The sequence below is a fragment of the Pseudophryne corroboree genome, chromosome 7 (assembly GCF_028390025.1).
Source record: "Pseudophryne corroboree isolate aPseCor3 chromosome 7, aPseCor3.hap2, whole genome shotgun sequence".
NCBI classification, from domain to species: Eukaryota; Metazoa; Chordata; class Amphibia; order Anura; family Myobatrachidae; genus Pseudophryne; species Pseudophryne corroboree.
In genome coordinates this window covers 181,648,422-181,676,397 of record NC_086450.1, presented here as the reverse complement: position 1 = coordinate 181,676,397, position 27,976 = coordinate 181,648,422, and the positions used below count along the sequence as shown (strand labels likewise).

At 47.8% G+C, this 27,976-nt stretch overlaps 2 protein-coding genes across 4 annotated transcripts in view; one reads left to right on the top strand and one right to left on the bottom strand.

Moving 5' to 3' along the window:
- The window catches only part of SPEG (striated muscle enriched protein kinase), a 519,092-nt gene that overhangs the window by 47,730 nt on the left and 443,386 nt on the right, over positions 1-27,976 (bottom strand). The gene's annotated exons all lie outside the window — the stretch shown is intronic.
- LOC134944912 (tubulin alpha chain-like) lies at positions 216-23,658 on the top strand. 3 transcript variants are annotated; one of them, XM_063933854.1, is made up of 5 exons: positions 218-329; positions 9,821-10,228; positions 18,842-19,064; positions 19,362-19,510; positions 22,483-23,658. In XM_063933854.1, the coding sequence occupies exons 2-5, from the start codon at positions 10,226-10,228 to the stop codon at positions 23,461-23,463; spliced, it is 1,356 nt and encodes a 451-aa protein (XP_063789924.1). In that variant the 5' UTR covers positions 218-329; positions 9,821-10,225; the 3' UTR covers positions 23,464-23,658. The 3 variants fall into 3 exon arrangements, with proteins under 3 accessions (XP_063789925.1, XP_063789924.1, XP_063789923.1); XM_063933855.1 differs by lacking the exon at positions 9,821-10,228 and having other exon boundaries at positions 216-329; XM_063933853.1 differs by lacking the exons at positions 218-329; positions 9,821-10,228 and adding an exon at positions 16,221-16,310.

Below are 27,976 nucleotides of genomic sequence, written 5' to 3'. Positions count from 1 at the left end.
TGTTTTGACTCCCTGTCTCCAGCCCTGGAGTTACATTGATTCTATTGTCCCACTGCCCAGCAACACCCGGTGTTGTGTTTTGTGCAGCTATGCACAAGCTGAAATGTGGTTACATAACACGACGGACATGTCATGGGCTGCAAGTGCTGTGTCCTAGAAACAGGGGCGTGTCACCTGCCCTGGGCTCCCTCCTACCTCCCTCCTGTTACTAAGGACTCTTTGAACCTGGCTCCTGTATGTATTGTGGAGGAAACAGATAGGAGGCAGTAACAACTCCATATCCGGACACTTTACTCCACGGAACCAGGAGTTCTACATCCAACAACATGGTGAGTGTGTGACTGTACTATAACCTCATTTATATACTGTATGTTTCTTTACTATAATGTTCTATATACCCTGTGGCTGTATGTGATGTACGGGATGCAGGTAAATTGCCGGCAGTCGGGATCCCGGCAGTCAGAATACCGACGCCGGAATCCTGACTGTTGACAATGCTGCCAGACGGATTCCCGGTTTACAGGGCTATTCCCACTGTGGGTGTCCATGACACCCATAGAGTGGGAATAGAAGCTGTGGCGAGCGCAGTGAGCCCGAAAGAGGCTTTCTAGTGCTCGCCCGCTGCCGGGATGACGCTTTCTAGCGCTCGCCCCGCGGCCGGGATGTCGTTGTCTGTATACTGACGGCCAGCATCCCAACCGTCGGTAATTAATACTGATCCCTGATGTACTCTATACTCTTTGTGTGACTGTACTGTAATATAATCTATATGTAACTGTTATATACTATGTGGTCTGTATGTTATTGTATGTAATGTACTATCTATACTGTGTGTGACTGTACTGTAATATACTATATACTCTGTGTGACTACTGTAATGTACCACATACTCTAATGTACTATATGCTCCGCCTGTGACTGTACTGTAATGTACTATATATGCTCGGAGAGTGACTGTAGGCAATGTACAACATACACACAAAATATATGTCTGTGTGACTGCACTGTAATGTACTATATAATCTGTACGTGAATGTATAGCACTTTACTATATACTCTATATGCATACCTCCCAACTGTCCCGATTTTCGCGGGACAGTTCCGGTTTTTTGGGACTGTCCCGCTGTCCCACCCACGGACCACAGTGTCCCGCAGTGGGGGCGGATGGCAGTTGGGAGACTTCTGTCACTGCGCACAGCGTCTATTCATTGGTGACAGAGGGAGAAAGGGCATGCCAGCAGCTCACAGAGCTCTGGCCATGGCCTTTTCAATGACGGTAAAAGGGGGCGTGACTCGTGAGTGCAGCTCTGTCATGATGCCACGCCCCTTTTCAGATGGGTCACGCCCCTTTTCGGGCGCGCAAAGGTCCTGCTTTTAACTTTTAAAATGTTGGGAGGTATGTATATGCGACTGTACTGAAATGTACCATATACTCTGTGTGTGACGTACCCATTCCATTAGGTACAAAATACTCTGTTCCTGGACTTCCTTGCCAGTGGCAGCTGCAGAGGTGGGGCTGCAGCGCAGTCTACAATTCAAATGGGGGAGCCACACCAACTGCCACCCCAAACACTGCCAAACATCGTCATCTGGGACTCACTGTCCGTTGTTTGGACTGACCGCCACCCCACCTCTGCAACTGCCTCTGCAAGGAAGTCCAGGAACAGAGTATTTTATACCTAATGGAATGGGTCAGATTGGAGGGTATGTATACTTTGTGTGTTACTGTACTGCCTTGTACCACACAATCTGTGTGTAATTGTATGTAATGTACTATACACTCTAGGGTATATTTACTAAGGTGGGAGGTTTTTTTAGAACTGGTAATGTTGCCCATAGCAACCAATAAGATTCTGGGATGTATTCATGAAGCAGTGAAAATGTAGAGAAGTTGCCCGTGGCAACCAATCAGCATTGAAGTAACATTTAGAATTTGAATGCTATACAATTGTATGGAGCAGCTGATTGGTTGCCATGGGCAATTTTTCCACATGCTCACTTCTGCACTCTTTTCACTGCTTCATGAATAAACCCCTCTATCTATTATCTTCTAGAAGCAGCTAGATAAATGTTAAGTAGAATCTGATTGGTTGCTATGAGCAACATCACCAGTTCTAAAAACCTCCCACCTTCGTAAATAAACCCCTCTGTGTGTGACTGTATGAAATGTACTATATACTCTGTGTGACTGTACTATAACGTACCGAGCCCGTGAGGGGACTCGCTACTGCCATTGCGCCTGTTGGGATTCCGGTGTCGGCCTTCTCACCGAATCAATACCAAGGGCCTAATTCAGACCTGATCGCTAGGCTGCGTTTTCGTGCAGCGGGCGATCAGGTCTAAACTGCGCATGCGTATGCATCGCAATGCGCAGGTGCATTGCACGGGTACAAAGCGGATCGCCGCACAGCGATGGTTTTGTGTGAAGGATCCTTTCTCACAGGCACTCACAAGGAGATTGACAGGGAGAAGGCGTTTGTGGGTGTCAACTGACCGTTTTCTGGAGTGTTTGGAAAAACGCAGGCGTGTCCAAGCGTTTTCAGGGAGGGTTCCTGACGTCAATTCCAGTCTCGGACAGGCTGAAGTGTTCGCAGCGGCTGAGTAAGTCCTGGGCTACTCAGAAACGCACAAAATCTGTTTGTACAGCTCTGCTACACGTGCGTTTGCACACTTGCAAAGCGAAAATACACTCCCCTAGGGGTGACTATGCGAACGCAGGACTGTGAAAAAACCCTAGCGAGCGAACAGGTCTGAATTAGCCCCTATATACTCTGTGTGTGATTGTATATAATTTACTATATACTCTGTATGACTGTACTGTCCTCTGTTAATTCTGTGTGTGACAGTGTATTTTACTCTCTCTGCTTTACATTGCTGTCAGTTTGATCCTTAGTATGTGTGGAATTGAGTGCAAATCTGCTGTCCTATTTTTCTAAACAAAGAGGATAAAAAGACTCCTCTATCTTTTTCGCCTGTCGTTGTGTGGTAACTGTTTTGCAGTGTGTCATTGTGTTTCACTATGCCCTGTCTTTTCTGTTTTGTTGGTAGCTGCATGTCTTTTTGTACAGTTTCATCTAGTCTGTCTTTGTATGTATAAATCAACTGTGGTAACAGTTGGGTAGTTAGGAGCTGATTGACTGGTGCATTTATCACCTTGCAGTTATCACTGGTTTCTCTAACGTCCTAGTGGATGCTGGGAACTCCGTAAGGACCATGGGGAATAGCGGGCTCCGAAGGAGGCTGGGCACTCTAGAAAGATTTATGACTACCTGGTGTGCACTGGCTCCTCCCACTATGACCCTCCTCCAAGCCTCAGTTAGATTTCGTGCCCGGCCGAGGTTGGATGCACACTAGGGGCTCTCCTGAGCCCTTAGAAAGAAAGTATAGTTTAGGTTTTTTATTTTCAGTGAGACCTGCTGGCAACAGGCTCACTGCAGCGAGGGACTAAGGGGAGAAGAAGCGAACTCGCCTGCTTGCAGCTGGATTGGGCTTCTTAGGGTACTGGACACCATTAGCTCCAGAGGGATCGACCGCAGGCCCAGTCCTTGGTGTTCGGTCCCGGAGCCGCGCCGCCGTCCCCCTTACAGAGCCAGAAGCAAGAAGAGGTCCGGAAAAACGGCGGCAGAAGACATCAGTCTTCACCAAGGTAGCGCACAGCATTGCAGCTGTGCGCCATTGCTCCTCATACACACTTCATACTCCGGTCACCGAGGGTGCAGGGCGCTGGGGGGGGGGCGCCCTGAGAAGCAATAATAACACCTTGGCTGGCAAAAACTCCACAATATATAGTCCCAGAGGCTATATATGTGGAAAATACCCCTGCCAGAATATGGAAAAAAGCGGGAGAATAGTCAGCGGGAAAAGGGGCGGAGCTATCTCCTGCAGCACACTGGCTCCATTTCTCTTTCACAGATCCGCTGGAAGGAAGCTCCCTGGCTCTCCCCTGCAGTCTACACTACAGAACAGGGTAAAAACAGAGAGGGGGGGCACTAAATTTAGGCGCAATATATATATATAGTATAAAAAGCAGCTATAGGGGACATAACTCAGTTAGTCCCTGCATTATATAGCGCTCTGGTGTGTGCTGGCATACTCTCACTCTGTCCCCCCAAAGGGCTTTTGTGGGTCCTGTCCTCATTCGGAGCATTCCTTGTGTATGTGCGGTGTGTTGGTACGGCTGTGTCGACATGTTTGATGAGGATAATGATGTGGAGGCGGAGCAGATGCCTTTAGAAGGGATGTCACCCCCTGCGGGGCAGACACCTGAGTGGATGGGCTTATGGAAAGTAATGAGTGCACGTATAGACTCCTTATATAAGAAAATCGACGACATGCCAAATGTGGGACAGCCGACTTCTCAGCTCGTGCCTGCCCAGGCGTCGCATGGGTCGTCAGGGGCTCTAAAACGCCCGCTACCTCAAGCAGACCCAGATGTCGACACTGATACTGACACCAGTGTCGACGACGATGAGTCTAACCTGATGCCCACTAAGGCCATTCACTGCATGATTGAGGCAATGAAAGAGGTGTTACACATTTCTGATATAACTACAGGTACCACTAAAAAGGGTATTATGTTTGGAGAGAAAAAACTACCCGTAGTTTTTCCCCCATCAGATGAATTAAATGAAGTGTGTGAAGAAGCGTGAGCTTTCCCTGATAAAAAATTGGTAATTCCTAAGAAGGTACTAATGGCGTTCCCTTTCCCGCCAGAGGATAGGTCACGTTGGGAAACACCCCCTAGAGTGGATAAAGCGCTCACACGTTTGTCTAAAAAGGTGGCACTACCGTCTCCGGATACGGCCGCCCTCAAGGAACCTGCTGATAGAAAGCAGGAGGCGATCCTGAAGTCTGTATATACACACACAGGAATTATACTTAGGCCAGCTATTGCGTCAGCTTGGATGTGCAGTGCTGCCGCTGCGTGGTCAGATAAACTGTCAGAAAATATTGACACATTAGACAGAGACACGATCCTGTTAACCATAGACCATATAAAAGACTCAGTCTTATATATGAGAGATGCACAAAGGGAAATCTGCCGACTGGCATCTAAAGTAAGTGCATTGTCCATTTCTGCTAGGAGAGGCTTATGGACTCGCCAGTGGACAGGAGATGCAGATTCAAAAAAGCACATGGAAGTGTTACCATTTAAGGGTGAGGAATTATTTGGGGATGGTCTCTCGGACCTAGTTTCCACAGCAACGTCTGGGAAGTCAGCATTTTTACCCCATGTCCCCTCACAGCCTAAGAAGGCGCCGTTTTATCAGGTTCAGTCCTTTCGGACCCAGAAAAACAGGCGTGGAAAAGGCGGGTCCTTTCTGTGCAGAGGTAGGGGAAAAAGGCTGCAACAAACAGCAGGTTCCCAGGAGCAAAAGTCCTCCCCCGCTTCTTCTTCCAAGTCCGCCGCATGACGGTGGGGCTCCACAGGCGGAGCCAGGTACGGTGGGGGGTCGCCTCAAAAATTTCAGCGATCAGTGGGTTCGCTCACAGGTGGATCCCTGGATCCTGCAAATAGTATCTCAGGGGTACAAGCTGGAATTCGAGGCGTCCCCACCCCACCGGTTCCTAAAATCTGCCTTGCCGATTGCTCCCTCAGACAGGGAGGTGGTGCTAGCGGCAATTCACAAGCTGTATTCCCAGCAGGTGATAATCAAGGTACCCCTACTTCAACAAGGCCGGGGTTATTATTCCACACTATTTGTGGTACCGAAACCGGACGGTTCGGTGAGACCCATTCTAAATTTGAAATCCTTGAACACGTACATAAAGAAATTCAAGTTCAAGATGGAATCGCTCAGGGCGGTTATTGCAAGCCTGGACGAGGGGGATTACATGGTATCCCTGGACATCAAGGATGCTTACTTGCATGTCCCCATTTACCATCCTCACCAGGAGTACCTCAGATTGTGGTACAGGATTGCCATTACCAATTCCAGACGCTGCCGTTTGGACTGTCCACGGCACCGAGGGTATTTACCAAGGTTATGGCGGAAATGATGATACTCCTTCGAAGAAAGGGAGTTTTAATTATCCCGTACTTGGACGATCTCCTAATAAAAGCGAGGTCCAAGGAACAGTTGTTGGTGGGAGTAGCACTATCTCAGGAGGTGCTGCACCAGCACGGCTGGATTCTGAATATCCCAAAGTCACAGCTGGTTCCGACGACACGACTACTGTTCCTGGGTATGATTCTGGATACAGTCCAGAAGAAAGTGTTTCTCCCGGAGGAGAAAGCCAGGGAGTTGTCATCTCTAGTCAGAGACCTCCTGAAACCAAAACAGGTATCAGTGCATCGCTGCACACGGGTCCTGGGAAAGATGGTAGCTTCTTACGAAGCAATTCCCTTCGGCAGGTTCCATGCCAGAATCTTTCAGTGGGACCTGTTGGACCAGTGGTCCGGATCGCATCTTCAGATGCATCGCTTAATAACCCTGTCTCCAAGAACCAGGGTGTCTCTACTGTGGTGGCTGCAGAGTGCCCATCTTCTAGAGGGCCGCAGGTTCGGAATACAGGACTGGGTCCTGGTGACCACGGATGCCAGCCTTCGAGGCTGGGGGGCAGTCATACAGGGAAGAAACTTCCAAGGACTATGGTCGAGTCAGGAGACTTCCCTTCACATAAATATTCTGGAACTAAGGGCCATCTACAATGCCCTAAGTCGAGCAAAAGCCCTGCTCCTACACCAGCCGGTGCTGATCCAGTCAGACAACATCACGGCAGTCGCCCATGTAAATCGACAGGGCGGCACAAGAAGCAGGATGGCGATGGCAGAAGCCACAAAAATTCTCCGATGGGCGGAGAATCATGTACTAGCACTGTCAGCAGTGTTCATTCCGGGAGTGGACAACTGCGAAGCAGACTTCCTCAGCAGACACGACCTCCACCCGGGAGAGTGGGGACTTCACCCAGAAGTCTTCCAGATGCTGGTAAACCGTTGGGAAAAACCACAGGTGGACATGATGGCGTCCCGTCTCAACAAAAAGTTAAAAAGATATTGCGCCAGGTCAAGGGACCCTCAGGCGATAGCTGTGGACGCTCTAGTGACACCGTGGGTGTACCAGTCGGTTTATGTGTTCCCTCCTCTGCCTCTCATTCCAAAGGTATTGAGAATAATAAGAAAGCGAGGAGTAAACACAATTCTCGTGGTTCCGGATTGGCCAAGACGAGCGTGGTACCCGGAACTTCAAGAGATGCTCTCAGAGGACCCGTGGCCTCTACCGCTCAGACAGGACCTGATACAGCAGGGGCCCTGTCTGTTCCAAGACTTACCGCGGCTGCGTTTGACGGCATGCCGGTTGAACACCGGATCCTAAAGGAAAAGGGTATTCCGGAAGAAGTCATTCCTACGCTTATTAAGGCCAGGAAAGATGTTACGGCAACGCATTATCACCGCATATGGCGAAAATATGTTGCATGGTGCGAGGCCAATAAGGCCCCAACAGAGGAATTTCAACTAGGTCGATTTCTGCATTTCCTGCAAGCAGGAGTGGATATGGGCCTAAAACTAGGCTCCATTAAAGTACAGATCTCGGCTCTGTCGATTTTCTTTCAAAAAGAACTAGCTTCAGTACCTGAAGTTCAGACTTTTGTAAAAGGAGTGCTGCATATTCAGCCCCCGTTTGTGCCTCCGGTGGCACCTTGGGATCTCAACGTGATTCTGAGTTTCTTAAAATCACATTGGTTTGAGCCACTAAAAACCGTGGATCTGAAATATCTCATGTGGAAAGTGGTCATGTTATTAGCCTTGGCTTCAGCCAGGCGAGTGTCAGAATTGGCGGCTTTATCATGTAAAAGCCTTTATCTGATTTTCCATATGGATAGGGCAGAGTTGAGGACTCGTCCCCAATTTCTCCCTAAGGTGGTGTCAGCGTTTCACCTGAACCAGCCTATTGTGGTGCCGGCGGCTACTAGTGACTTGGAGGACTCCAAGTTGCTAGACGTTGTCAGGGCCCTGAAAATATATGTTTCCAGGACGGCTGGAGTCAGAAAATCTGACTCGCTGTTTATCCTGTATGCACCCAACAAGCTGGGTGCTCCTGCTTCTAAGCAGTCTATTGCTCGCTGGATTTGTAGTACAATTCAGCTTGCACATTCTGTGGCAGGCATACCACAGCCAAAATCTGTTAATGCCCATTCCACAAGGAAGGTGGGCTCATCTTGGGCGGCTGCCCGAGGGGTCTCGGCTTTACAACTTTGCCGAGCAGCTACTTGGTCAGGGGCAAACACATTTGCAAAATTCTACAAATTTGATACCCTGGCTGAGGAGGACCTGGAGTTCTCTCATTCGGTGCTACAGAGTCATCCGCACTCTCCCGCCCATTTGGGAGCTTTGGTATAATCCCCATGGTCCTTACGGAGTTCCCAGCATCCACTAGGACATTAGAGAAAATAAGAATTTACTCACCGGTAATTCTATTTCTCGTAGTCCGTAGTGGATGCTGGGCGCCCATCCCAAGTGCGGATTGTCTGCAATACTTGTACATAGTTATTGTTAACTAAAGGGTTATTGTTGAGCCATCTGTTGAGAGGCTCAGTTGTTTTCATACTGTCAAACTGGATCTAGTATCACGAGTTGTACGGTGTGATTGGTGTGGCTGGTAAGAGTCTTACCCGGGATTCTAAATCCTTCCTTATTATGTCTGCTCGTCCGGGCACAGTGTCCTAACTGAGGCTTGGAGGAGGGTCATAGTGGGAGGAGCCAGTGCACACCAGGTAGTCATAAATCTTTCTAGAGTGCCCAGCCTCCTTCGGAGCCCGCTATTCCCCATGGTCCTTACGGAGTTCCCAGCATCCACTACGGACTACGAGAAATAGAATTACCGGTGAGTAAATTCTTATTTTATCACTCCCTTATGCCGTCTCCAGGTTAATACATCTGTCTCATAGTCTGGTGTGGTAACGCTCTCTAAGAATTTGGGGGGCTATAGATATATAGAAGACCAATTGATTGTGACTGAAATGGCTGTTGAGCTGCTGCTATTACATTATGACTGTATGGATCTTTAACGTTTTTTTTTTCCAAGTAAAAATGCTGCTGCTGAAATGTGCTGGTTCTTTTTTCTTACTTGAAAAAAAATAGTGTTATTTACTAATAATTATGGACCCTGCACCGCTCTCTATCTCAGATACTGAGTGCTGTCTCACTATATGTGTGTGGGGAGGCATTTGATATGGCGGCTGTCGGGATCCCGGCACTCACCATACCGACGCTGGAATCCTGACAGCCGGCATACCGACAACTATTCTCCCTCTTGGGATGTCCACGACACCCCCGGAGGGAGAATGAATAGCGTGGTGTGCATAGTGCGCCACCGTGCCTGCAGCGTGGTGAGCCTGCAAGGGGCTCTTTTGCACTCACCCCGCTGCCTGCATGCCGGCGGTCGGGATCCCGGCGCTCACCATACCGACGATGGAATCATGACAGCCAGCATACCGACAACTATTCTCCCTCTTGGAATGTCCACGACACACCCGGAGGGAGAATAAATAGCGTGGTGTGCATAGTGCGCCACCGTGCCTGCAGCGTGGTGAGCCTGCAAGGGGCTCTTTTGCACTCACCCCGCTGCCTGCATGCCGGCGGTCGGGATCCTAGCGCCGGGGTCCCAAGCACTGGCATAACATAGTACACCCCAGATGTATAGTTTTATATATATATATATACTCTATCTATCTATCTATCTATCTATCTATCTATCTATCTATCTATCTATCTATCTATCTATCTATCTATCAACACAATCTGTTTTTTCCCCCTAATGTTAAGAGCTGAATAAAGTTTTAAATGAATCTTATATCATCTTTATATTCTCTTTTCTAGGTCTTTGCACATTTCCCTCTATTTCTCAACTTTCCCTCACTTTTCCCCTCATTATTCCCTCTCTGACTCCCTCCATTCTGTTTATGTTTTGACTCCCTGTCTCCAGGCCTGGGGTTACATTGATTCTATTGTCCCACTGGCCAGCAACACCCGGTGTTGTGTTTTGTGCAACTATGCACAAGCTGAAATGTGGTTACATAACACGACGGACATGGGCTGCAAGTGCTGTGTCCTAGAAACAGGGGCGTGTCACCTGCCCTGGGCTCCCTCCTACCTCCCTCCTGTTACTAAGGACTCTTTGAACCTGGCTCCTGTATATATTGTGGAGGAAACAGATAGGAGGCAGTAACAACTCCATATCCGCACACTTTACTCCACGGAACCAGGAGTTCTACATCCAACAACATGGTGAGTGTGTGACTGTACTATAACCTCATTTATATACTGTATGTTTCTCTAACGTCCTAGTGGATGCTGGGGACTCCGTCAGGACCATGGGGATTAGCGGCTCCGCAGGAGACAGGGCACAAAAATAAAGCTTTAGGATCAAGTGGTGTGCACTGGCTCCTCCCCCTATGACCCTCCTCCAAGCCTCAGTTAGGTTTTTGTGCCCGTCCGAGCAGGGTGCAATCTAGGTGGCTCTCCTAAAGAGCTGCTTAGAAAAAGTTTTTAGGTTTTTTATTTTCAGTGAGTCCTGCTGGCAACAGGCTCACTGCAACGAGGGACTTAGGGGAGAAGAAGTGAACTCACCTGCGTGCAGGATGGATTGGCTTCTTAGGCTACTGGACACCATTAGCTCCAGAGGGATCGAACACAGGCCCAGCCATGGAGTCCGGTCCCGGAGCCGCGCCGCCGACCCCCTTGCAGATGCCGAAAAGCGAAGAGGTCCAGAAACCGGCGGCAGAAGACTTTTCAGTCTTCATGAGGTAGCGCACAGCACTGCAGCTGTGCGCCATTGTTGTCACACACTTCACACCAGCGGTCACGGAGGGTGCAGGGCGCTGCAGGGGGCGCCCTGGGCAGCAATGAGAATACCTTGTTCTGGCTAAAAAATACATCACATATAGCCCTTGGGGCTATATGGATGTATTTAACCCCTGCCAGGTCTCACAAACTCCGGAGAAGAGCCCGCCGAAATAGGGGGCGGGGCCTATCTCCTCAGCACACAGCGCCATTTTCCTGCTCAGCTCCGCTGCGAGGAAGGCTCCCAGGACTCTCCCCTGCACTGCACTACAGAAACAGGGTAAAAAAGAGAGGGGGGGGCACTTTTTTTTGGCGTTTTTGATATATATTAAGCTGCTATAAGGGAGACAACACTTCTATAGGGTTGTTCCTATATATTTATAGCGCTTGGGTGTGTGCTGGCAAACTCTCCCTCTGTCTCCCCAAAGGGCTAGTGGGGTCCTGTCTTCGATAAGAGCATTCCCTGTGTGTCTGCTGTGTGTCGGTACGTGTGTGTCGACATGTATGAGGACGATGTTGGTGTGGAGGCGGAGCAATTGCCGGTAATGGTGATGTCACCCCCTAGGGAGTCGACACCGGAATGGATGGCTTTATTTATGGAATTACGTGATAATGTCAGCACATTACAAAAATCAGTTGACGACATGAGACGGCCGGCAAACCAGTTAGTACCTGTACAGGCGTCTCAGACACCGTCAGGGGCTGTAAAACGCCCTTTACCTCAGTCGGTCGACACAGACCCAGACACGGACACCGAATCTAGTGTCGACGGTGAAGAAACAAACGTATTTTCCAGTAGGGCCACACGTTATATGATCACGGCAATGAAGGAGGCTTTACATATCTCTGATACTGCATGTACCACAAAAAGGGGTATTATGTGGGGTCTGAAAAAACTACCTGTAGTTTTTCCTGAATCAGACGAATTGAATGAAGTGTGTGATGAAGCGTGGGTTAACCCCGATAGAAAACTGCTAATTTCAAAGAAGTTATTGGCATTATATCCTTTCCCGCCAGAGGTGAGGGCGCGCTGGGAAACACCCCCTAGGGTGGATAAGGCGCTCACACGCTTATCAAAACAAGTGGCGTTACCGTCTCCTGAAACGGCCGCCCTCAAGGATCCAGCAGATAGGAGGCTGGAAACTACCCTGAAAAGTATATACACTCATACTGGTGTTATACTGCGACCAGCCATCGCCTCTGCATGGATGTGCAGTGCTGGGGTGGTTTGGTCGGATTCCCTGACTGAAAATATTGATACCCTGGATAGGGACAGTATTTTACTGACTATAGAGCATTTAAAGGATGCATTTCTATATATGCGAGATGCACAGAGGGATATTTGCACTCTGGCATCGAGAGTAAGTGCGATGTCCATATCTGCCAGAAGAAGTTTATGGACGCGACAATGGTCAGGTGATGCGGATTCCAAACGGCATATGGAAGTATTGCCGTATAAGGGGGAGGAATTATTTGGGGTCGGTCTATCGGATTTGGTGGCCACGGCAACAGCCGGGAAATCCACCTTTTTACCTCAGGTCCCCTCCCAACAGAAAAAGACACCGTCTTTTCAGCCGCAGTCCTTTCGTTCCTATAGGAACAAGCGGGCGAAAGGACAGTCATATTTGCCCCGAGGCAAAGGAAAGGGTAAGAGAGTGCACCAAGCAGCTTCTTCCCAGGAGCAGAAGCCCCCCCCCCCCCGGCTTCTGCAAAGCCCTCAGCATGACGTTGGGGCTTTACAAGCGGACTCAGGGGCGGTGGGGGGTCGACTCAAGAATTTCAGCGCACAGTGGGCTCACTCACAGGTGGACCCCTGGATCCTGCAGATAATATCTCAGGGTTACAGGTTGGAATTCGAGAAGTCTCCCCCTCGCCGGTTCCTAAAGTCTGCTCTGCCAACGTCTCCCTCAGACAGGGCGACGGTATTGGAAGCCATTCACAAGCTGTATTCTCAGCAGGTGATAGTCAAGGTACCCCTCCTACAACAGGGAAAGGGGTATTATTCCACACTATTTGTGGTACCGAAGCCGGACGGCTCGGTAAGACCTATTCTAAATCTGAAATCTTTGAACCTGTACATACAAAAATTCAAGTTCAAGATGGAGTCACTCAGAGCAGTGATAGCGAATCTGGAAGAAGGGGACTTTATGGTGTCCCTGGACATCAAGGATGCTTACCTGCATGTCCCAATTTGCCCTTCACATCAAGGGTACCTCAGGTTCGTGGTGCAAAACTGTCATTATCAGTTTCAGACGCTGCCGTTTGGATTGTCCACGGCACCTCGGGTCTTTACCAAGGTAATGGCCGAAATGATGTTTCTTCTACGAAGAAAAGGCGTATTAATTATCCCTTACTTGGACGATCTCCTGATAAGGGCAAGGTCCAGGGAACAGCTGGGGGACGTAGTAGCACTAACCCAAATAGTGCTGCAACGGCACGGGTGGATTCTGAATTTTCCAAAATCTCAATTGACCCCGACGACACGTCTGCTGTTCCTGGGAATGATTCTGGACACGGTTCAGAAAAAGGTGTTTCTTCCGGAGGAGAAAGCCAAGGAGTTATCCGAACTTGTCAGGAACCTCCTAAAACCAGGGAAAGTGTCTGTGCATCAATGCACAAGAGTCCTGGGAAAGATGGTGGCTTCTTACGAAGCGATTCCATTCGGCAGATTCCACGCACGAACTTTTCAGTGGGATCTGCTGGACAAATGGTCCGGATCGCATCTGCAGATGCATCAGCGGATAACCTTGTCGCCACGGACAAGGGTGTCTCTTCTGTGGTGGTTGCAGAGTGCTCATCTGTTAGAGGGCCGCAGATTCGGCATACAGGACTGGGTCCTGGTGACCACGGATGCCAGTCTGAGAGGCTGGGGAGCGGTCACACAGGGAAGAAACTTCCAGGGAGTATGGTCAAACCTGGAGATGTCTCTTCACATAAATATACTGGAGCTAAGAGCGATTTACAATGCTCTAAGCCTGGCAAAACCCCTGCTTCAGGGTCAGCCGGTGTTGATCCAGTCGGACAACATCACGGCAGTCGCCCACGTAAACAGACAGGGCGGCACAAGAAGCAGGAGAGCAATGGCAGAAGCTGCAAGGATTCTTCGCTGGGCGGAAGATCATGTGATAGCACTGTCAGCAGTGTTCATTCCGGGAGTGGACAACTGGGAAGCAGACTTCCTCAGCAGACACGATCTACACCCGGGAGAGTGGGGACTTCATCCAGAAGTCTTCCACATGATTGTGAACCGTTGGGAAAAACCAAAGGTGGACATGATGGCGTCTCGCCTCAACAAAAAACTGGACAGGTATTGCGCCAGGTCAAGAGACCCTCAGGCAATAGCTGTGGACGCTCTGGTAACGCCGTGGGTGTTCCAGTCAGTGTATGTGTTTCCTCCTCTGCCTCTCATACCAAAAGTACTGAGAATTATACAGCAAAGGGGAGTAAGAACGATACTCGTGGCTCCGGATTGGCCAAGAAGAACTTGGTACCCGGAACTTCAGGAGATGCTCACGGAAGATCCGTGGCCTCTACCTCTAAGACGGGACCTGCTTCAGCAGGGACCGTGTCTATTCCAAGACTTACCGCGGCTGCGTTTGACGGCATGGCGGTTGAACGCCGAATTCTAAGGGAAAAAGGCATTCCGGAAGAGGTCATTCCTACACTGGTAAAAGCCAGGAAGGAGGTGACTGCACAACATTATCACCGCATTTGGAGAAAATATGTTGCGTGGTGTGAGGCCAGGAAGGCCCCCACGGAGGAATTTCAATTGGGTCGATTCCTACATTTCCTGCAAACAGGATTGTCTATGGGCCTCAAGTTGGGGTCCATTAAGGTTCAAATTTCGGCCCTGTCGATTTTCTTCCAGAAAGAATTGGCTTCAGTTCCTGAAGTCCAGACTTTTGTAAAAGGAGTACTACATATACAGCCCCCGGTTGTGCCCCCAGTGGCTCCGTGGGACCTTAATGTAGTTTTGGATTTTCTCAAATCCCATTGGTTTGAGCCACTCAAATCGGCGGATTTGAAATATCTTACATGGAAAGTAACCATGCTACTGGCCCTGGCTTCAGCCAGGAGAGTGTCAGAATTGGCGGCTTTATCGTATAAAAGCCCATATCTGATTTTCCATTCGGACAGGGCAGAACTGCGGACGCGTCCTCATTTTCTGCCTAAGGTGGTGTCAGCGTTTCACCTGAACCAGCCTATTGTGGTGCCTGCGGCTACTAGCGATTTGGAGGATTCCAAGTTGCTGGACGTTGTCAGGGCATTGAAAATATATATTTCAAGGACGGCTGGAGTCAGAAAATCTGACTCGCTGTTTATACTGTATGCACCCAACAAGCTGGGTGCTCCTGCTTCTAAGCAGACGATTGCTCGTTGGATTTGTAGCACAATTCAACTTGCACATTCTGTGGCAGGCCTGCCACAGCCTAAATCTGTCAAGGCCCATTCCACAAGGAAGGTGGGCTCATCCTGGGCGGCTGCCCGAGGGGTCTCGGCATTACAACTCTGCCGAGCAGCTACGTGGTCGGGGGAGAACACGTTTGTAAAATTCTACAAATTTGATACCCTGGCTAAAGAGGACCTGGAATTCTCTCATTCGGTGCTGCAGAGTCATCCGCACTCTCCCGCCCGTTTGGGAGCTTTGGTATAATCCCCATGGTCCTGACGGAGTCCCCAGCATCCACTAGGACGTTAGAGAAAATAAGATTTTACTTACCGATAAATCTATTTCTCGTAGTCCGTAGTGGATGCTGGGCGCCCATCCCAAGTGCGGATTGTCTGCAATACTTGTACATAGTTATTGTTACAAAAAAATCGGGTTGTTATTGTTGTGAGCCGTCTGTTCAGAGGCTCCTACGTTGTCATACTGTTAACTGGGTTCAGATCACAAGTTGTACGGTGTGATTGGTGTGGCTGGTATGAGTCTTACCCGGGATTCAAAATCCTTCCTTATTGTGTACGCTCGTCCGGGCACAGTATCCTAACTGAGGCTTGGAGGAGGGTCATAGGGGGAGGAGCCAGTGCACACCACCTGATCCTAAAGCTTTATTTTTGTGCCCTGTCTCCTGCGGAGCCGCTAATCCCCATGGTCCTGACGGAGTCCCCAGCATCCACTACGGACTACGAGAAATAGATTTATCGGTAAGTAAAATCTTATTTTCTTTACTATAATGTTCTATATACCCTGTGGCTGTATGTGATGTACGGGATGCAGGTAAATTGCCGGCAGTCGGGATCCCGGCAGTCAGAATACCGACGCCGGAATCCTGACTGTTGACAATGCTGCCAGACGGATTCCCGGCTTACAGGGGCTATTCCCACTGTTGGTGTCCATGACACCCATAGAGTGGGAATAGAACCTGTGGCGAGCGCAGTGAGCCACCGAGCCTGCAGCGCGGCAAGCGCAGTGAGCCCGAAAGAGGCTTTCTAGTGCTCGCCCGCTGCCGGGATGACGCTTTCTAGCGCTCGCCCCGCGGCCGGGATGTCGTTGTCTGTATACTGGCGGCCAGCATCCCAACCGTCGGTAATTAATACTGATCCCTGATGTACTCTATACTCTTTGTGTGACTGTACTGTAATATAATCTATATGTAACTGTTATATACTATGTGGTCTGTATGTTATTGTATGTAATGTACTATCTATACTGTGTGTGACTGTACTGTAATATAATCTATATGTAACTGTTATATACTATGTGGTCTGTATGTTATTGTATGTAATGTACTATCTATACTGTGTGTGACTGTACTGTAATATACTATATACTCTGTGTGACTACTGTAATGTACCACATACTCTAATGTACTATATGCTTCGCCTGTGACTGTACTGTAATGTACTATATATGCTCGGAGAGTGACTGTAGGCAATGTACAACATACACACAAAATATATGTCTGTGTGACTGCACTGTAATGTACTATATAATCTGTACGTGAATGTATAGCACTTTACTATATACTCTATATGCATACCTCCCAACTGTCCCGATTTTCGCGGGACAGTCCCGGTTTTTTGGGACTGTCCCGCTGTCCCACCCGCGGGCCACAGTGTCCCGCAGTGGGGGGGGATGGCAGTTGGGAGACTTCTGTCACTGCGCACAGCGTCTATTCACTGGTGACAGAGGGAGAGAGGGCATGCCAGCAGCTCACAGAGCTCTGGCCATGGCCTTTTCAATGACGGTAAAAGGGGGCGTGACTCGTGATCGCAGCTCTGCCGTGATGCCACGCCCCTTTTCAGATGGGCCACACCCCTTTTCAGGCGTGCAAAGGTCCTGCTTTTAACTTTTAAAATGTTGGGAAGTATGTATATGCGACTGTACTGAAATGTACCATATACTCTGTGTGTGACGTACCCATTCCATTAGGTACAAAATACTCTGTTCCTGGACTTCCTTGCCAGTGGCAGCTGCAGAGGTGGGGCTGCAGCGCAGTCTACAATTCAAATGGGGGAGCCACACCAACTGCCACCCCAAACACTGCCAAACATCGTCATCTGGGACTCACTGTCCGTTGTTTGTATTTTATACCTAATGGAATGGGTCAGATTGGAGGGTATGTATACTTTGTGTGTTACTGTACTGCCTTGTACCACACAATCTGTGTGTAATTGTATGTAATGTACTATACACTCTAGGGTATATTTACTAAGGTGGGAGGTTTTTTTAGAACTCGTAATGTTGCCCATAGCAACCAATAAGATTCTGGGATGTATTCATGAAGCAGTGAAAATGTAGAGAAGTTGCCCGTGGCAACCAATCAGCATTGAAGTAACATTTAGAATTTGAATGCTATACAATTGTATGGAGCAGCTGATTGGTTGCCATGGGCAATTTTTCCACATGCTCACTTCTGCACTCTTTTCACTGCTTCATGAATAAACCCCTCTATCTATTATCTTCTAGAAGCAGCTAGATAAATGTTAAGTAGAATCTGATTGGTTGCTATGAGCAACATCATAAGTTCTAAAAACCTCCCACCTTCGTAAATAAACCCCTCTGTGTGTGACTGTATGAAATGTACTATATACTCTGTGTGACTGTACTATAACGTACCGAGCCCGTGAGGGGACTCGCTACTGCCATTGCGCCTGTTGGGATTCCGGTGTCGGCCTTCTCACCGAATCAATACCAAGGGCCTAATTCAGACCTGATCGCTAGGCTGCGTTTACGTGCAGCGGGCGATCAGGTCTAAACTGCGCATGCATATGCATCGCAATGCGCAGGTGCATTGCACGGGTACAAAGCGGATCGCCGCACAGCGATGGATTTGTGTGAAGGATCCTTTCTCACAGGCACTCACAAGGAGATTGACAGGGAGAAGGCGTTTGTGGGTTTCAACTGACCGTTTTCTGGAGTGTTTGGAAAAACGCAGGCGTGTCCAAGCGTTTTCAGGGAGGGTTCCTGACGTCAATTCCAGTCTCTAACAGGCTGAAGTGTTCGCAGCGGCTGAGTAAGTCCTGGGCTACTCAGAAACGCACAAAATCTGTTTGTACAGCTCTGCTACACGTGCGTTTGCACACTTGCAAAGCGAAAATACACTCCCCTAGGGTCGACGACTATGCGAACGCAGGACTGTGAAAAAACCCTAGCGAGCGAACAGGTCTGAATTAGCCCCTATATACTCTGTGTGTGATTGTATATAATTTACTATATACTCTGTGTATGACTGTACTGTCCTCTGTTAATTCTGTGTGTGACAGTGTATTTTACTCTCTCTGCTTTACATTGCTGTCAGTTTGATCCTTAGTATGTGTGGAATTGAGTGCAAATCTGCTGTCCTATTTTTCTAAACAAAGAGGATAAAAAGACTCCTCTATCTCTTTCGCCTGTCGTTGTGTGGTAACTGTTTTGCAGTGTGTCATTGTGTTTCACTATGCCCTGTCTTTTCTGTTTTGTTGGTAGCTGCATGTCTTTTTGTACAGTTTCATCTAATCTGTCTTTGTATGTATAAATCTGTATTGTACTAGTACTGTATTCTATATAGCAGTACAGTATGCAACTTTGTATGTGAAAATATCACTCTAACTGTATTCACCATTTACCCCACACAGAGGGAGTGCATCTCAGTCCACGTTGGCCAGGCCGGAGTGCAGATGGGCAATGCATGCTGGGAGCTGTACTGCTTGGAACATGGGATTCAGCCAGATGGACAGATGCCCAGTGACAAAACCATCGGTGGAGGAGATGATTCCTTCAACACCTTCTTCAGTGAGACTGGGGCTGGTAAACATGTTCCACGCGCTGTGTTTGTGGACCTGGAACCCACTGTGATCGGTGAGTAGATGAGCTTATACTGTACTGATGGGTCTATTTCCTAAGCCTTGGATGAAGATAAAGTCGCCGGAGATAAAGTACCAGCCAATCGGCTCCTGTGTTTTTTTCAAACACAGCCTGTGGCATAGCAGTTAGGAGGTGATTGGCTGGTCCTTTATCTCCAGCGACTTTATCTCCATCCAAGGCTTAGTAAATAGACCCCTGAATGTGACCGCTGCAGTGTGGCACTGGTCATAGGTGCATCAATGAGGGTAAAGTTCTGGATCTCAGATAATAACCATTATGTCACTCCAACAGATGAGGTGAGGACAGGAACTTACAGACAGCTTTTCCACCCTGAGCAACTCATCACTGGCAAGGAAGACGCTGCCAATAACTATGCCCGTGGTCATTACACCATTGGCAAGGAGGTCATCGACCTGGTGCTGGACAGACTCCGCAAGCTGGTGAGTTTGCTGTCTTAATTTTGATTAAAAATCCCAATACCAGTATACTGTACCAAAGGAAAATATATAGAACCATAAAATGCTAGAAGGGTGTAGTGATTGTGGGCAGAAGTGGCAGCTGGTAATGTCTGTTAGCAATTGCCTGTGTGGGGCTTTATGCCATAAGTACATCTGTCCGTCTGAATGTGCAAGGACTGACATGCCCACTGTCACCATCCATATATGCTGTAATACCGATTGGTGCACTTTAGATGCACCATCAGTCACACCATCAAAGCTTGCTCCAGCCCTGTGGCAGGTGCAGTTTATTCATCCAAGTATGGCCTCCTATGTAAGCAGTTGAGTGTCTCTGCATGCAACCACTTTCATCGACAGGCGTGTGACACCCCGTGCATACACTTCTCATGTGTGGTGCAACTTAGGTATATGCAAACTAGAAAAAAAATAGTTCTACTGTATCCAACATCGGCAATGCAAGAGACTCAGAAACAGGCCCTGTGTATGATAGTAGTGGCCAGTGATAACTTACACTCTCAAAATCACCATGATGTCCAGGAATTATTTATTGGGATGTAGTCCACATCCTGACAGTCAAGATGCAGATTGTCACAATACTGACAGCAGCATCCCAAATGTGAGAATCCCGATACATTCCGCCAGTAAGTATTAGGGTTAGACTGCAGGGGGGGGGTTAGGCTACGGGCAGGGGAGGTTAGGGAAAGACTACGGGAGGGGGAGTTAGGGTTAGGCTGCGGGAGGAGGGTTAGACTGCAGGAGGAGGGGAGGTTAGGGTTAGGCTGCGTCTGGGGGGAGGTTAGGGTTAGACTGCGGGAGGGGGAGGTTAAGGTTAGGCTGCAGGAGGACGGGAGGTTAGGGATAGGCTGCGGCTGGGGGGAGGTTAGGGTTAGACTGCGGGAGGGAGAGGTTAAGGTTAGGCTGTAGGAGGGGAGGATAGGGTTAGGCTGTCGGATGGGGGTTAGGTTGAGGGAGGGGAGGTTAGGGTTTGGCTGCGGGAGGGGGGAGGTTAGGGTTAGGTTGCAGGATAGGGGCGTTAGGGCTAGGTTGAGGGAGGGGAGGTTAGGCTGCGAGAGTGGAGGGTTAAGCTGAGGGGGGGGGTGTTTAGGGTTAGACTGTGGGAGTGGTAGGTTAGTGTTAGGCTGTGGGAGGGGAGGGTTGGGGTTAAGCTGTGGGAGGGGTAGGTTAGGCGGAGGGTAAGGGTTACAGTACTTACTAAAATGTGTTGGGATTATGACAGTCGGAATGTGCTGTCAGTATTTTCAATAGTTATTTATATTACACACATATTATGTAAAAAAATGGCGCTTACTAGCTATATTTCTTACCACAATGACACCAACGCATGCTAGGGTTATTTTTGGTTAGAAGCTAATTAAACTGTTTTTGGAGTTTGGGAGGAAACCTAGAGGGAACCCACGCAAGCATGGAAAGAACATAAAAACCATACATATAGGGGGGGGTATTCAACTAGCTCCGGTAATCTCTGAGCTATTGAATTTGCCTCCCTGACTACTCAATTGCGGACCATTTTTGCCCCTTTTTAAGGCGGCATTTTCGCCAATGCCTTTTAACCTTTTTTTTTTTTTTTTTTTTACTGAAAAGACATTGCGAAAAATGCTTTAAAATTGATGAAAACGGCCTGCGTTTTCACCGGCGCAGGTGAGATAACATGTGAATTCGCTGATCCACATGTTTTTCGCTCATCCATGGCCTAGGTGAAAAAACGTCCCTACTATTGAATAGGGTGAATGAATTAGCGAAATGTCCAGGTGCAAAAAAAACATACCTAATGGAATACCCCCCATAGGGTCTTCATTGGGAATTTAACCCATGACCTCAGCGCTGTGAGGCAGTAATGTTAACCAGTATGTCACTGCACTGACAATAGTCAGCTTGTTTAATGCTTATAATAGAAATAATAAAAAATACAAGATTCTATAGTATAATTAACTTGTACATTATTGGTTACAAGAGTTAATACACAAAAGACAACATGATAGAGATGTTTCGAAAGGTAAGAAACAGGCATATGTTGAGTAATGATGTATTCGTGATGGATCATTCATAAAGCATTCAAAAATAATGTATCCACAGCCGATAGTAAATTCTGTTTGTCCTAAATTTATATAGACTGTCTAGTTTTCACCTTCTAAAGGGACATTTGTTGTTACAAAAGCTAATACAAGAAAAGTTTGGTAATTATAGATATGTGACAGAATTATTGGGAAGCTTTAATAAGCACCCAAATGTACAAATAGAGGGGGTCAATCCGAGTTGTTCACTCGCAAGTGAATTTTAGCAGATTTGCTCATGCTAAGCCGCCGCCTACTGGGAGTGAATCTTAGCATCTTAAAATTGCGAACGATGTATTCGCAATATTGCGATTACACACCTCGTAGCAGTTTCTGAGTAGCTCCAGACTTACTCGGCATCTGCGATCAGTTCAGTGCTTGTCGTTCCTGGTTTGACGTCACAAACACACCCAGCGTTCGCCCAGACACTCCCCCGTTTCTTCAGCCACTCCTGCGTTTTTTCCAGAAACGGTAGCGTTTTTCCCCACACGCCCATAAAACGGCCTGTTTCCGCCCAGTAACACCCATTTCCTGTCAATCACATTACGATCGCCAGAACGATGAAAAAGCCGTGAGTAAAATTCCTAAGTGCATAGCAAATTTACTTGGCGCAGTCGCAGTGCGGACATTGCGCATGCGCATTAAGCGGAAAATCGCTGCGATGCGAAGATTTTTACCGAGCGAACAACTCGGAATGACCCCCAGAATGCCTGTATTAAAATAGTACGCAAGCAAAACATATGAATGATTTTATGGTGTTTGTTGTTGGAAAGTCATCAGAAAGACCTATAGTATTCAGCCAAAACTTCTAATGGACTTTTTTTTTTATAAGGAATGCTGTGACTATATATTTTCTGACCCCTCCTCCTCATGTTTTCTCAGGCTGATCAGTGCACAGGTCTCCAGGGCTTCCTCATCTTCCACAGTTTTGGTGGTGGCACTGGTTCAGGTTTCACTTCCCTCTTGATGGAACGACTCTCAGTTGACTATGGCAAGAAATCCAAGCTGGAATTCGCCATATATCCAGCTCCTCAGATTTCCACAGCTGTTGTTGAACCATATAATGCCATCCTCACCACACATACAACACTGGAGCACTCAGACTGCGCTTTCATGGTGGACAATGAAGCCATTTATGACATCTGCCGTAGAAACCTGGACATTGAACGCCCAACCTACACTAATCTAAACCGTCTGATTAGTCAGATTGTGTCTTCCATCACAGCCTCCCTCAGGTTTGATGGAGCTCTGAATGTAGACTTGACAGAATTCCAGACCAACCTGGTGCCCTATCCCCGTATCCACTTCCCCCTGGCCACCTATGCCCCTGTTATCTCTGCAGAGAAGGCTTACCATGAGCAGCTCTCTGTATCTGAGATCACCAATGCTTGCTTTGAGCCAGCTAACCAGATGGTGAAATGTGACCCCAGGCATGGTAAATACATGGCTTGCTGCCTGCTGTACCGTGGTGATGTGGTGCCCAAGGATGTCAATTCTGCTATTGCCACCATTAAGACCAAGCGTACCATCCAGTTTGTGGACTGGTGCCCTACAGGTTTTAAGGTTGGTATCAATTACCAGCCACCAACTGTGGTTCCCGGTGGAGACCTGGCCAAAGTGCAGCGTGCTGTGTGCATGTTGAGTAACACCACCGCCATTGCTGAGGCCTGGGCTCGCCTGGACCACAAGTTTGACCTGATGTATGCCAAGCGCGCCTTTGTTCACTGGTATGTAGGGGAGGGTATGGAGGAAGGAGAGTTCTCTGAAGCCCGGGAGGACATGGCCGCCCTGGAGAAGGATTATGAAGAGGTCGGCACTGATAGCGTGGAAGGGGAAGGAGAAGAAGAGGGAGAAGAGTATTAAAAAACTCAGATACTAGCTCATAGGCATCCAAATTAAAATGTAAGTTATTTTTAAAACATATATGTATGGATAAAACTCATATATTTTGGTTTTTGAAACCAAAATGTGATAATTATTCACCTTCTTTTTTAAAGAAGACATTATGTTAATATGTGATAATTACCAGTCTCCAAATTAAAATTACAATACCCACTATATTGTCAGTTCATTCTTTTTTCTGTGTACAATACCTAGCCAAGTAAAGGGACAATTATCAGAGTACAATAGAGTTTAGAATTTGTACTCCCTGTCATCATCTTCTTATGCTCTAGTAGCCATTCTAAATAGGCACTTCTCATGAATGCTCAGGCATCCTTTGTTTGCCTCTTTATGTGGTAAATAGTATATGTAGTCAACACGGTTAATTTTTACCCAACATTCTTATATTAGTATTATTATCATGTATTAAATGTATGATGTTAAAATACTTTTAAAATTTACAAACCCAGTCATTACAGGACAAACCAGCTAGGGAATTACAATGAATAATGGCTGTAGAGAACTGTGCATAAACTGAAATGGCTTGACTTAATAGGAATTATTGTAAAGTATATATACATATTCAGGCAACAACCAGGAGCAATGAGCAGTGACCCCACCCTTACACATTTGAAATTTTATTTTATGATCAGCAAACTGGTCATAAAATAAAAATGCCTTGACTTCAGGCTGGCGTATGTTTTGTAAGAAGCCATTGCTGGTAAGAGTAGTCTCTAAGGCCCGCCACTGCTGGTAAGAGAAGTCTGTAGGGGCTGCCATTACTGATAAGAATAGTCTCTAAGGGCCGCCACTGCTGATAAGAGTAGTCTCTAAGGGCCGCCACTGCTGGTAAGAGAAGTCTGTAGGGGCTGCCATTACTGATAAGAATAGTCTCTAAGGGCCGCCACTGCTGATAAGAGTAGTCTCTAAGGGCCGCCACTGCTGTTAAGAGAAGTCTCTAGGGGCTGCCATTGTTGGTAAGAGTAGTCTCTAAGGCCACCATTGCTGGTAAGAGTAGTCTCTAAGGCCGCCATTGCTGGTAAGAGTAGTCTCTAAGGCCGCCATTGCTGGTAAGAGTAGTCTCTAAGGCCGCCATTGCTGGTAAGAGTAGTCTCTAAGGCCGCCATTGCTGGTAAGAGTAGTCTCTAAGGCCGCCACTGCTGATAAGAGTAGTCTCTAAGAGCCACCACTGCTGTTAAGAGAAGTCTCTAGGGCCTGCCATTTCTGGTAAGAGTAGTCTCTAAAGCCGCCATTGCTGATAAGAGTAGTCTCTAAGGGCCACCACTGCTGGTAAGAGAAGTCACCTGAGAGTCATCTTATAGTATAACAACTCAAAGGAAAAGTTGTTCTTTAAAATAATATATTGTTTTATATTTCCTTTAAATACAAAACTCAGCACATAAATAAAAATAAAAAATAATTGTGCCAAGTTCATTAATCAAAAGTTGTTTTAAAGTTGAACAACATTCCCATCATACAAAATGTCTTAAGATCCCTAGTATGACTTTAATGGTAGATATTTGTAATTTCACTCTAGTATTGCACCCATTACAATGAATGATCATAGCTGTAAATAGTAATTAGTATAGAATTAGGATCCATTAATTAGTATCATGACAACAACACACATGCCAGTCTTTCGGGTGCAGATTTTGGGCCTAATTCAGTAAGGATAGCAAATTCTACTTATTAGTAGTGATGTGCACCGGACATTTTTCGGGTTTTGTGTTTTGGTTTTGGATTCGGTTCCGAGGGCGTGTTTTGGATTCGGACGCGTTTTGGCAAAACCTCCCTGAAAATGTTTTGTCGGATTCGGGTGTGTTTTGGATTCGTTTTTTCTCTAACGTCCTAAGTGGATGCTGGGGACTCCGTCAGGACCATGGGGAATAGCGGCTCCGCAGGAGACAGGGCACAAAAATAAAGCTTTAGGATTAGGTGGTGTGTACTGGCTCCTCCCCCTATGACCCTCCTCCAAGCCTCAGTTAGGTTTTTGTGCCCGTCCGAGCAGGGTGCAATCTAGGTGGCTCTCCTAAAGAGCTGCTTAGAAAAAGTTTTTAGGTTTTTTATTTTCAGTGAGTCCTGCTGGCAACAGGCTCACTGCATCGAGGGACTTAGGGGAGAGAATTTCAACTCACTTGCGTGCAGGATGGATTGGATTCTTAGGCTACTGGACACCATTAGCTCCAGAGGGAGTCGGAACACAGGTCTCACCCTGGGGTTCGTCCCGGAGCCGCGCCGCCGACCCCCCTTACAGATGCTGAAGATTGAAGGTCCGGAAACAGGCGGCAGAAGGCTCTTCAGTCTTCATGAAGGTAGCGCACAGCACTGCAGCTGTGCGCCATTGTTGTCACACACTTCACACCAAGCGGTCACGGAGGGTGCAGGGCGCTGCTGGGGGCGCCCTGGGCAGCAATATTTAATACCTTTATGGCAAAAGAATACATCACATATAGCCATTGAGGCTATATGTATGTATTTAACCCATGCCAGATATCTAAAACTCCGGGAGAAAAGCCCGCCGAAATAGGGGGCGGGGCTTATTCTCCTCAGCACACAGCGCCATTTTCCTGCTCAGCTCCGCTGTGAGGAAGGCTCCCAGGACTCTCCCCTGCACTGCACTACAGAAACAGGGTAAAACAGAGAGGGGGGGCATTTTTTGGCGATATTTTGATATATTTAAGCTGCTATAAGGAACAACACTTATATAAGGTTGTTCCCATATATATTATAGCGCTTGGGTGTGTGCTGGCAAACTCTCCCTCTGTCTCCCCAAAGGGCTAGTGGGGTCCTGTCTTCGATAAGAGCATTCCCAGTGTGTCTGCTGTGTGTCGGTACGTGTGTGTCGACATGTATGAGGACGATGTTGGTGTGGAGGCAGAGCAATTGCCGATAATGGTGATGTCACCCCCCAGGGAGTCGACACCGGAATGGATGGCTTTGTTTATGGAATTACGTGATAATGTCAGCACATTACAAAAATCAGTTGACGACATGAGACGGCCGGCAAACCAGTTAGTACCTGCCCAGGCGTCTCAGACACCGTCAGGGGCTGTAAAGCGCCCTTTACCTCAGTCGGTCGACACAGACCCAGACACAGACACTGAATCTAGTGTCGACGGTGATGAAACAAACGTATTTTCAAGTAGGGCCACACGTTATATGATCACGGCAATGAAGGAGGCTTTGCATATCTCTGATACTGCAAGTACCACAAAAAGGGGTATTATGTGGGGGGTGAAAAAACTACCTGTAGTTTTTCCTGAATCAGAGGAATTAAATGATGTATGTGATGAAGCGTGGGTTAACCCAGATAGAAAAGTGCTAATTTCAAAAAAGTTATTAGCATTATACCCTTTCCCGCCAGAGGTTAGGGCGCGCTGGGAAACACCCCCTAGGGTGGATAAGGCGCTCACACGCTTATCAAAACAAGTGGCGTTACCGTCTCCTGATACGGCCGCCCTCAGGGATCCAGCTGATAGGAGACTGGAAACTACCCTAAAAAGTATATACACACATACTGGTGTTATACTGCGACCAGCCATCGCCTCAGCCTGGATGTGCAGTGCTGGGGTCGTCTGGTTGGATTCCCTGACTGAAAATATTGATACCCTGGATAGGGACAGTATTTTATTGACTATAGAGCAATTAAAGGATGCTTTCCTTTATATGCGAGATGCTCAGAGAGATATTTGCACTCTGGCATCGAGAGTAAATGCGATGTCCATATCTGCCAGAAGGAGTTTATGGACGCGACAGTGGTCAGGTGATGCGGATTCCAAACGACATATGGAAGTATTGCCGTATAAAGGGGAGGAATTATTTGGCGTCGGTCTATCGGATCTGGTGGCCACGGCAACTGCCGGAAAATCCACCTTTTTACCTCAGACCCCCTCCCAACAGAAAAAGACACCGTCTTTTCAGCCGCAGTCCTTTCGGTCCTATAAGAACAAGCGGACAAAAGGACAGTCATATCTGCCTCGGGGCAGAGGAAGGGGTAAGAGAGGGCAGCAAGCAGCCCCTGCCCAGGAACAGAAGCCCTCTCAGGGTTCTGCAAAGCCCTCAGCATGACGCTGGGGCCTTACAAGCGGACTCAGGAGCGGTGGGGGGTCGACTCAAGAATTTCAGCGCACAGTGGGCTTGCTCACAGGTGGACCCCTGGATCCTGCAGGTAGTATCTCAGGGTTACAGGTTGGAATTCGAGAAGTCTCCCCCTCGCAGGTTCCTAAAGTCTGCTTTGCCAACGTCTCCCTCAGACAGGGCGACGGTATTGGAAGCCATTCACAAGCTGTTTTCTCAGCAGGTGATAGTCAAGGTACCCCTCCTACAACAGGGAAAGGGGTATTACTCCACGCTATTTGTGGTACCGAAGCCGGACGGCTCGGTAAGACCTATTCTAAATCTGAAATCTTTGAACCTGTACATACAAAAATTCAAGTTCAAGATGGAGTCACTCAGAGCAGTGATAGCGAATCTGGAAGAAGGGGACTTTATGGTG

What these genes read in the sequence shown, in the direction of transcription:
- LOC134944912 (XM_063933853.1), top strand. Translation starts at nt 16,236, where the DNA reads ATGACGCTTTCTAGCGCTCGCCCCGCGGCCGGGATGTCGTTGTCTGTA. An exon ending in GGCCAGCATCCCAACCGTCG is followed by an intron (nt 16,311 to 18,841) that starts GTAATTAATACT and finishes TACCCCACACAG; the next exon opens with AGGGAGTGCATCTCAGTCCA. An exon ending in TGGACAGACTCCGCAAGCTG is followed by an intron (nt 19,511 to 22,482) that starts GTGAGTTTGCTG and finishes ATGTTTTCTCAG; the next exon opens with GCTGATCAGTGCACAGGTCT.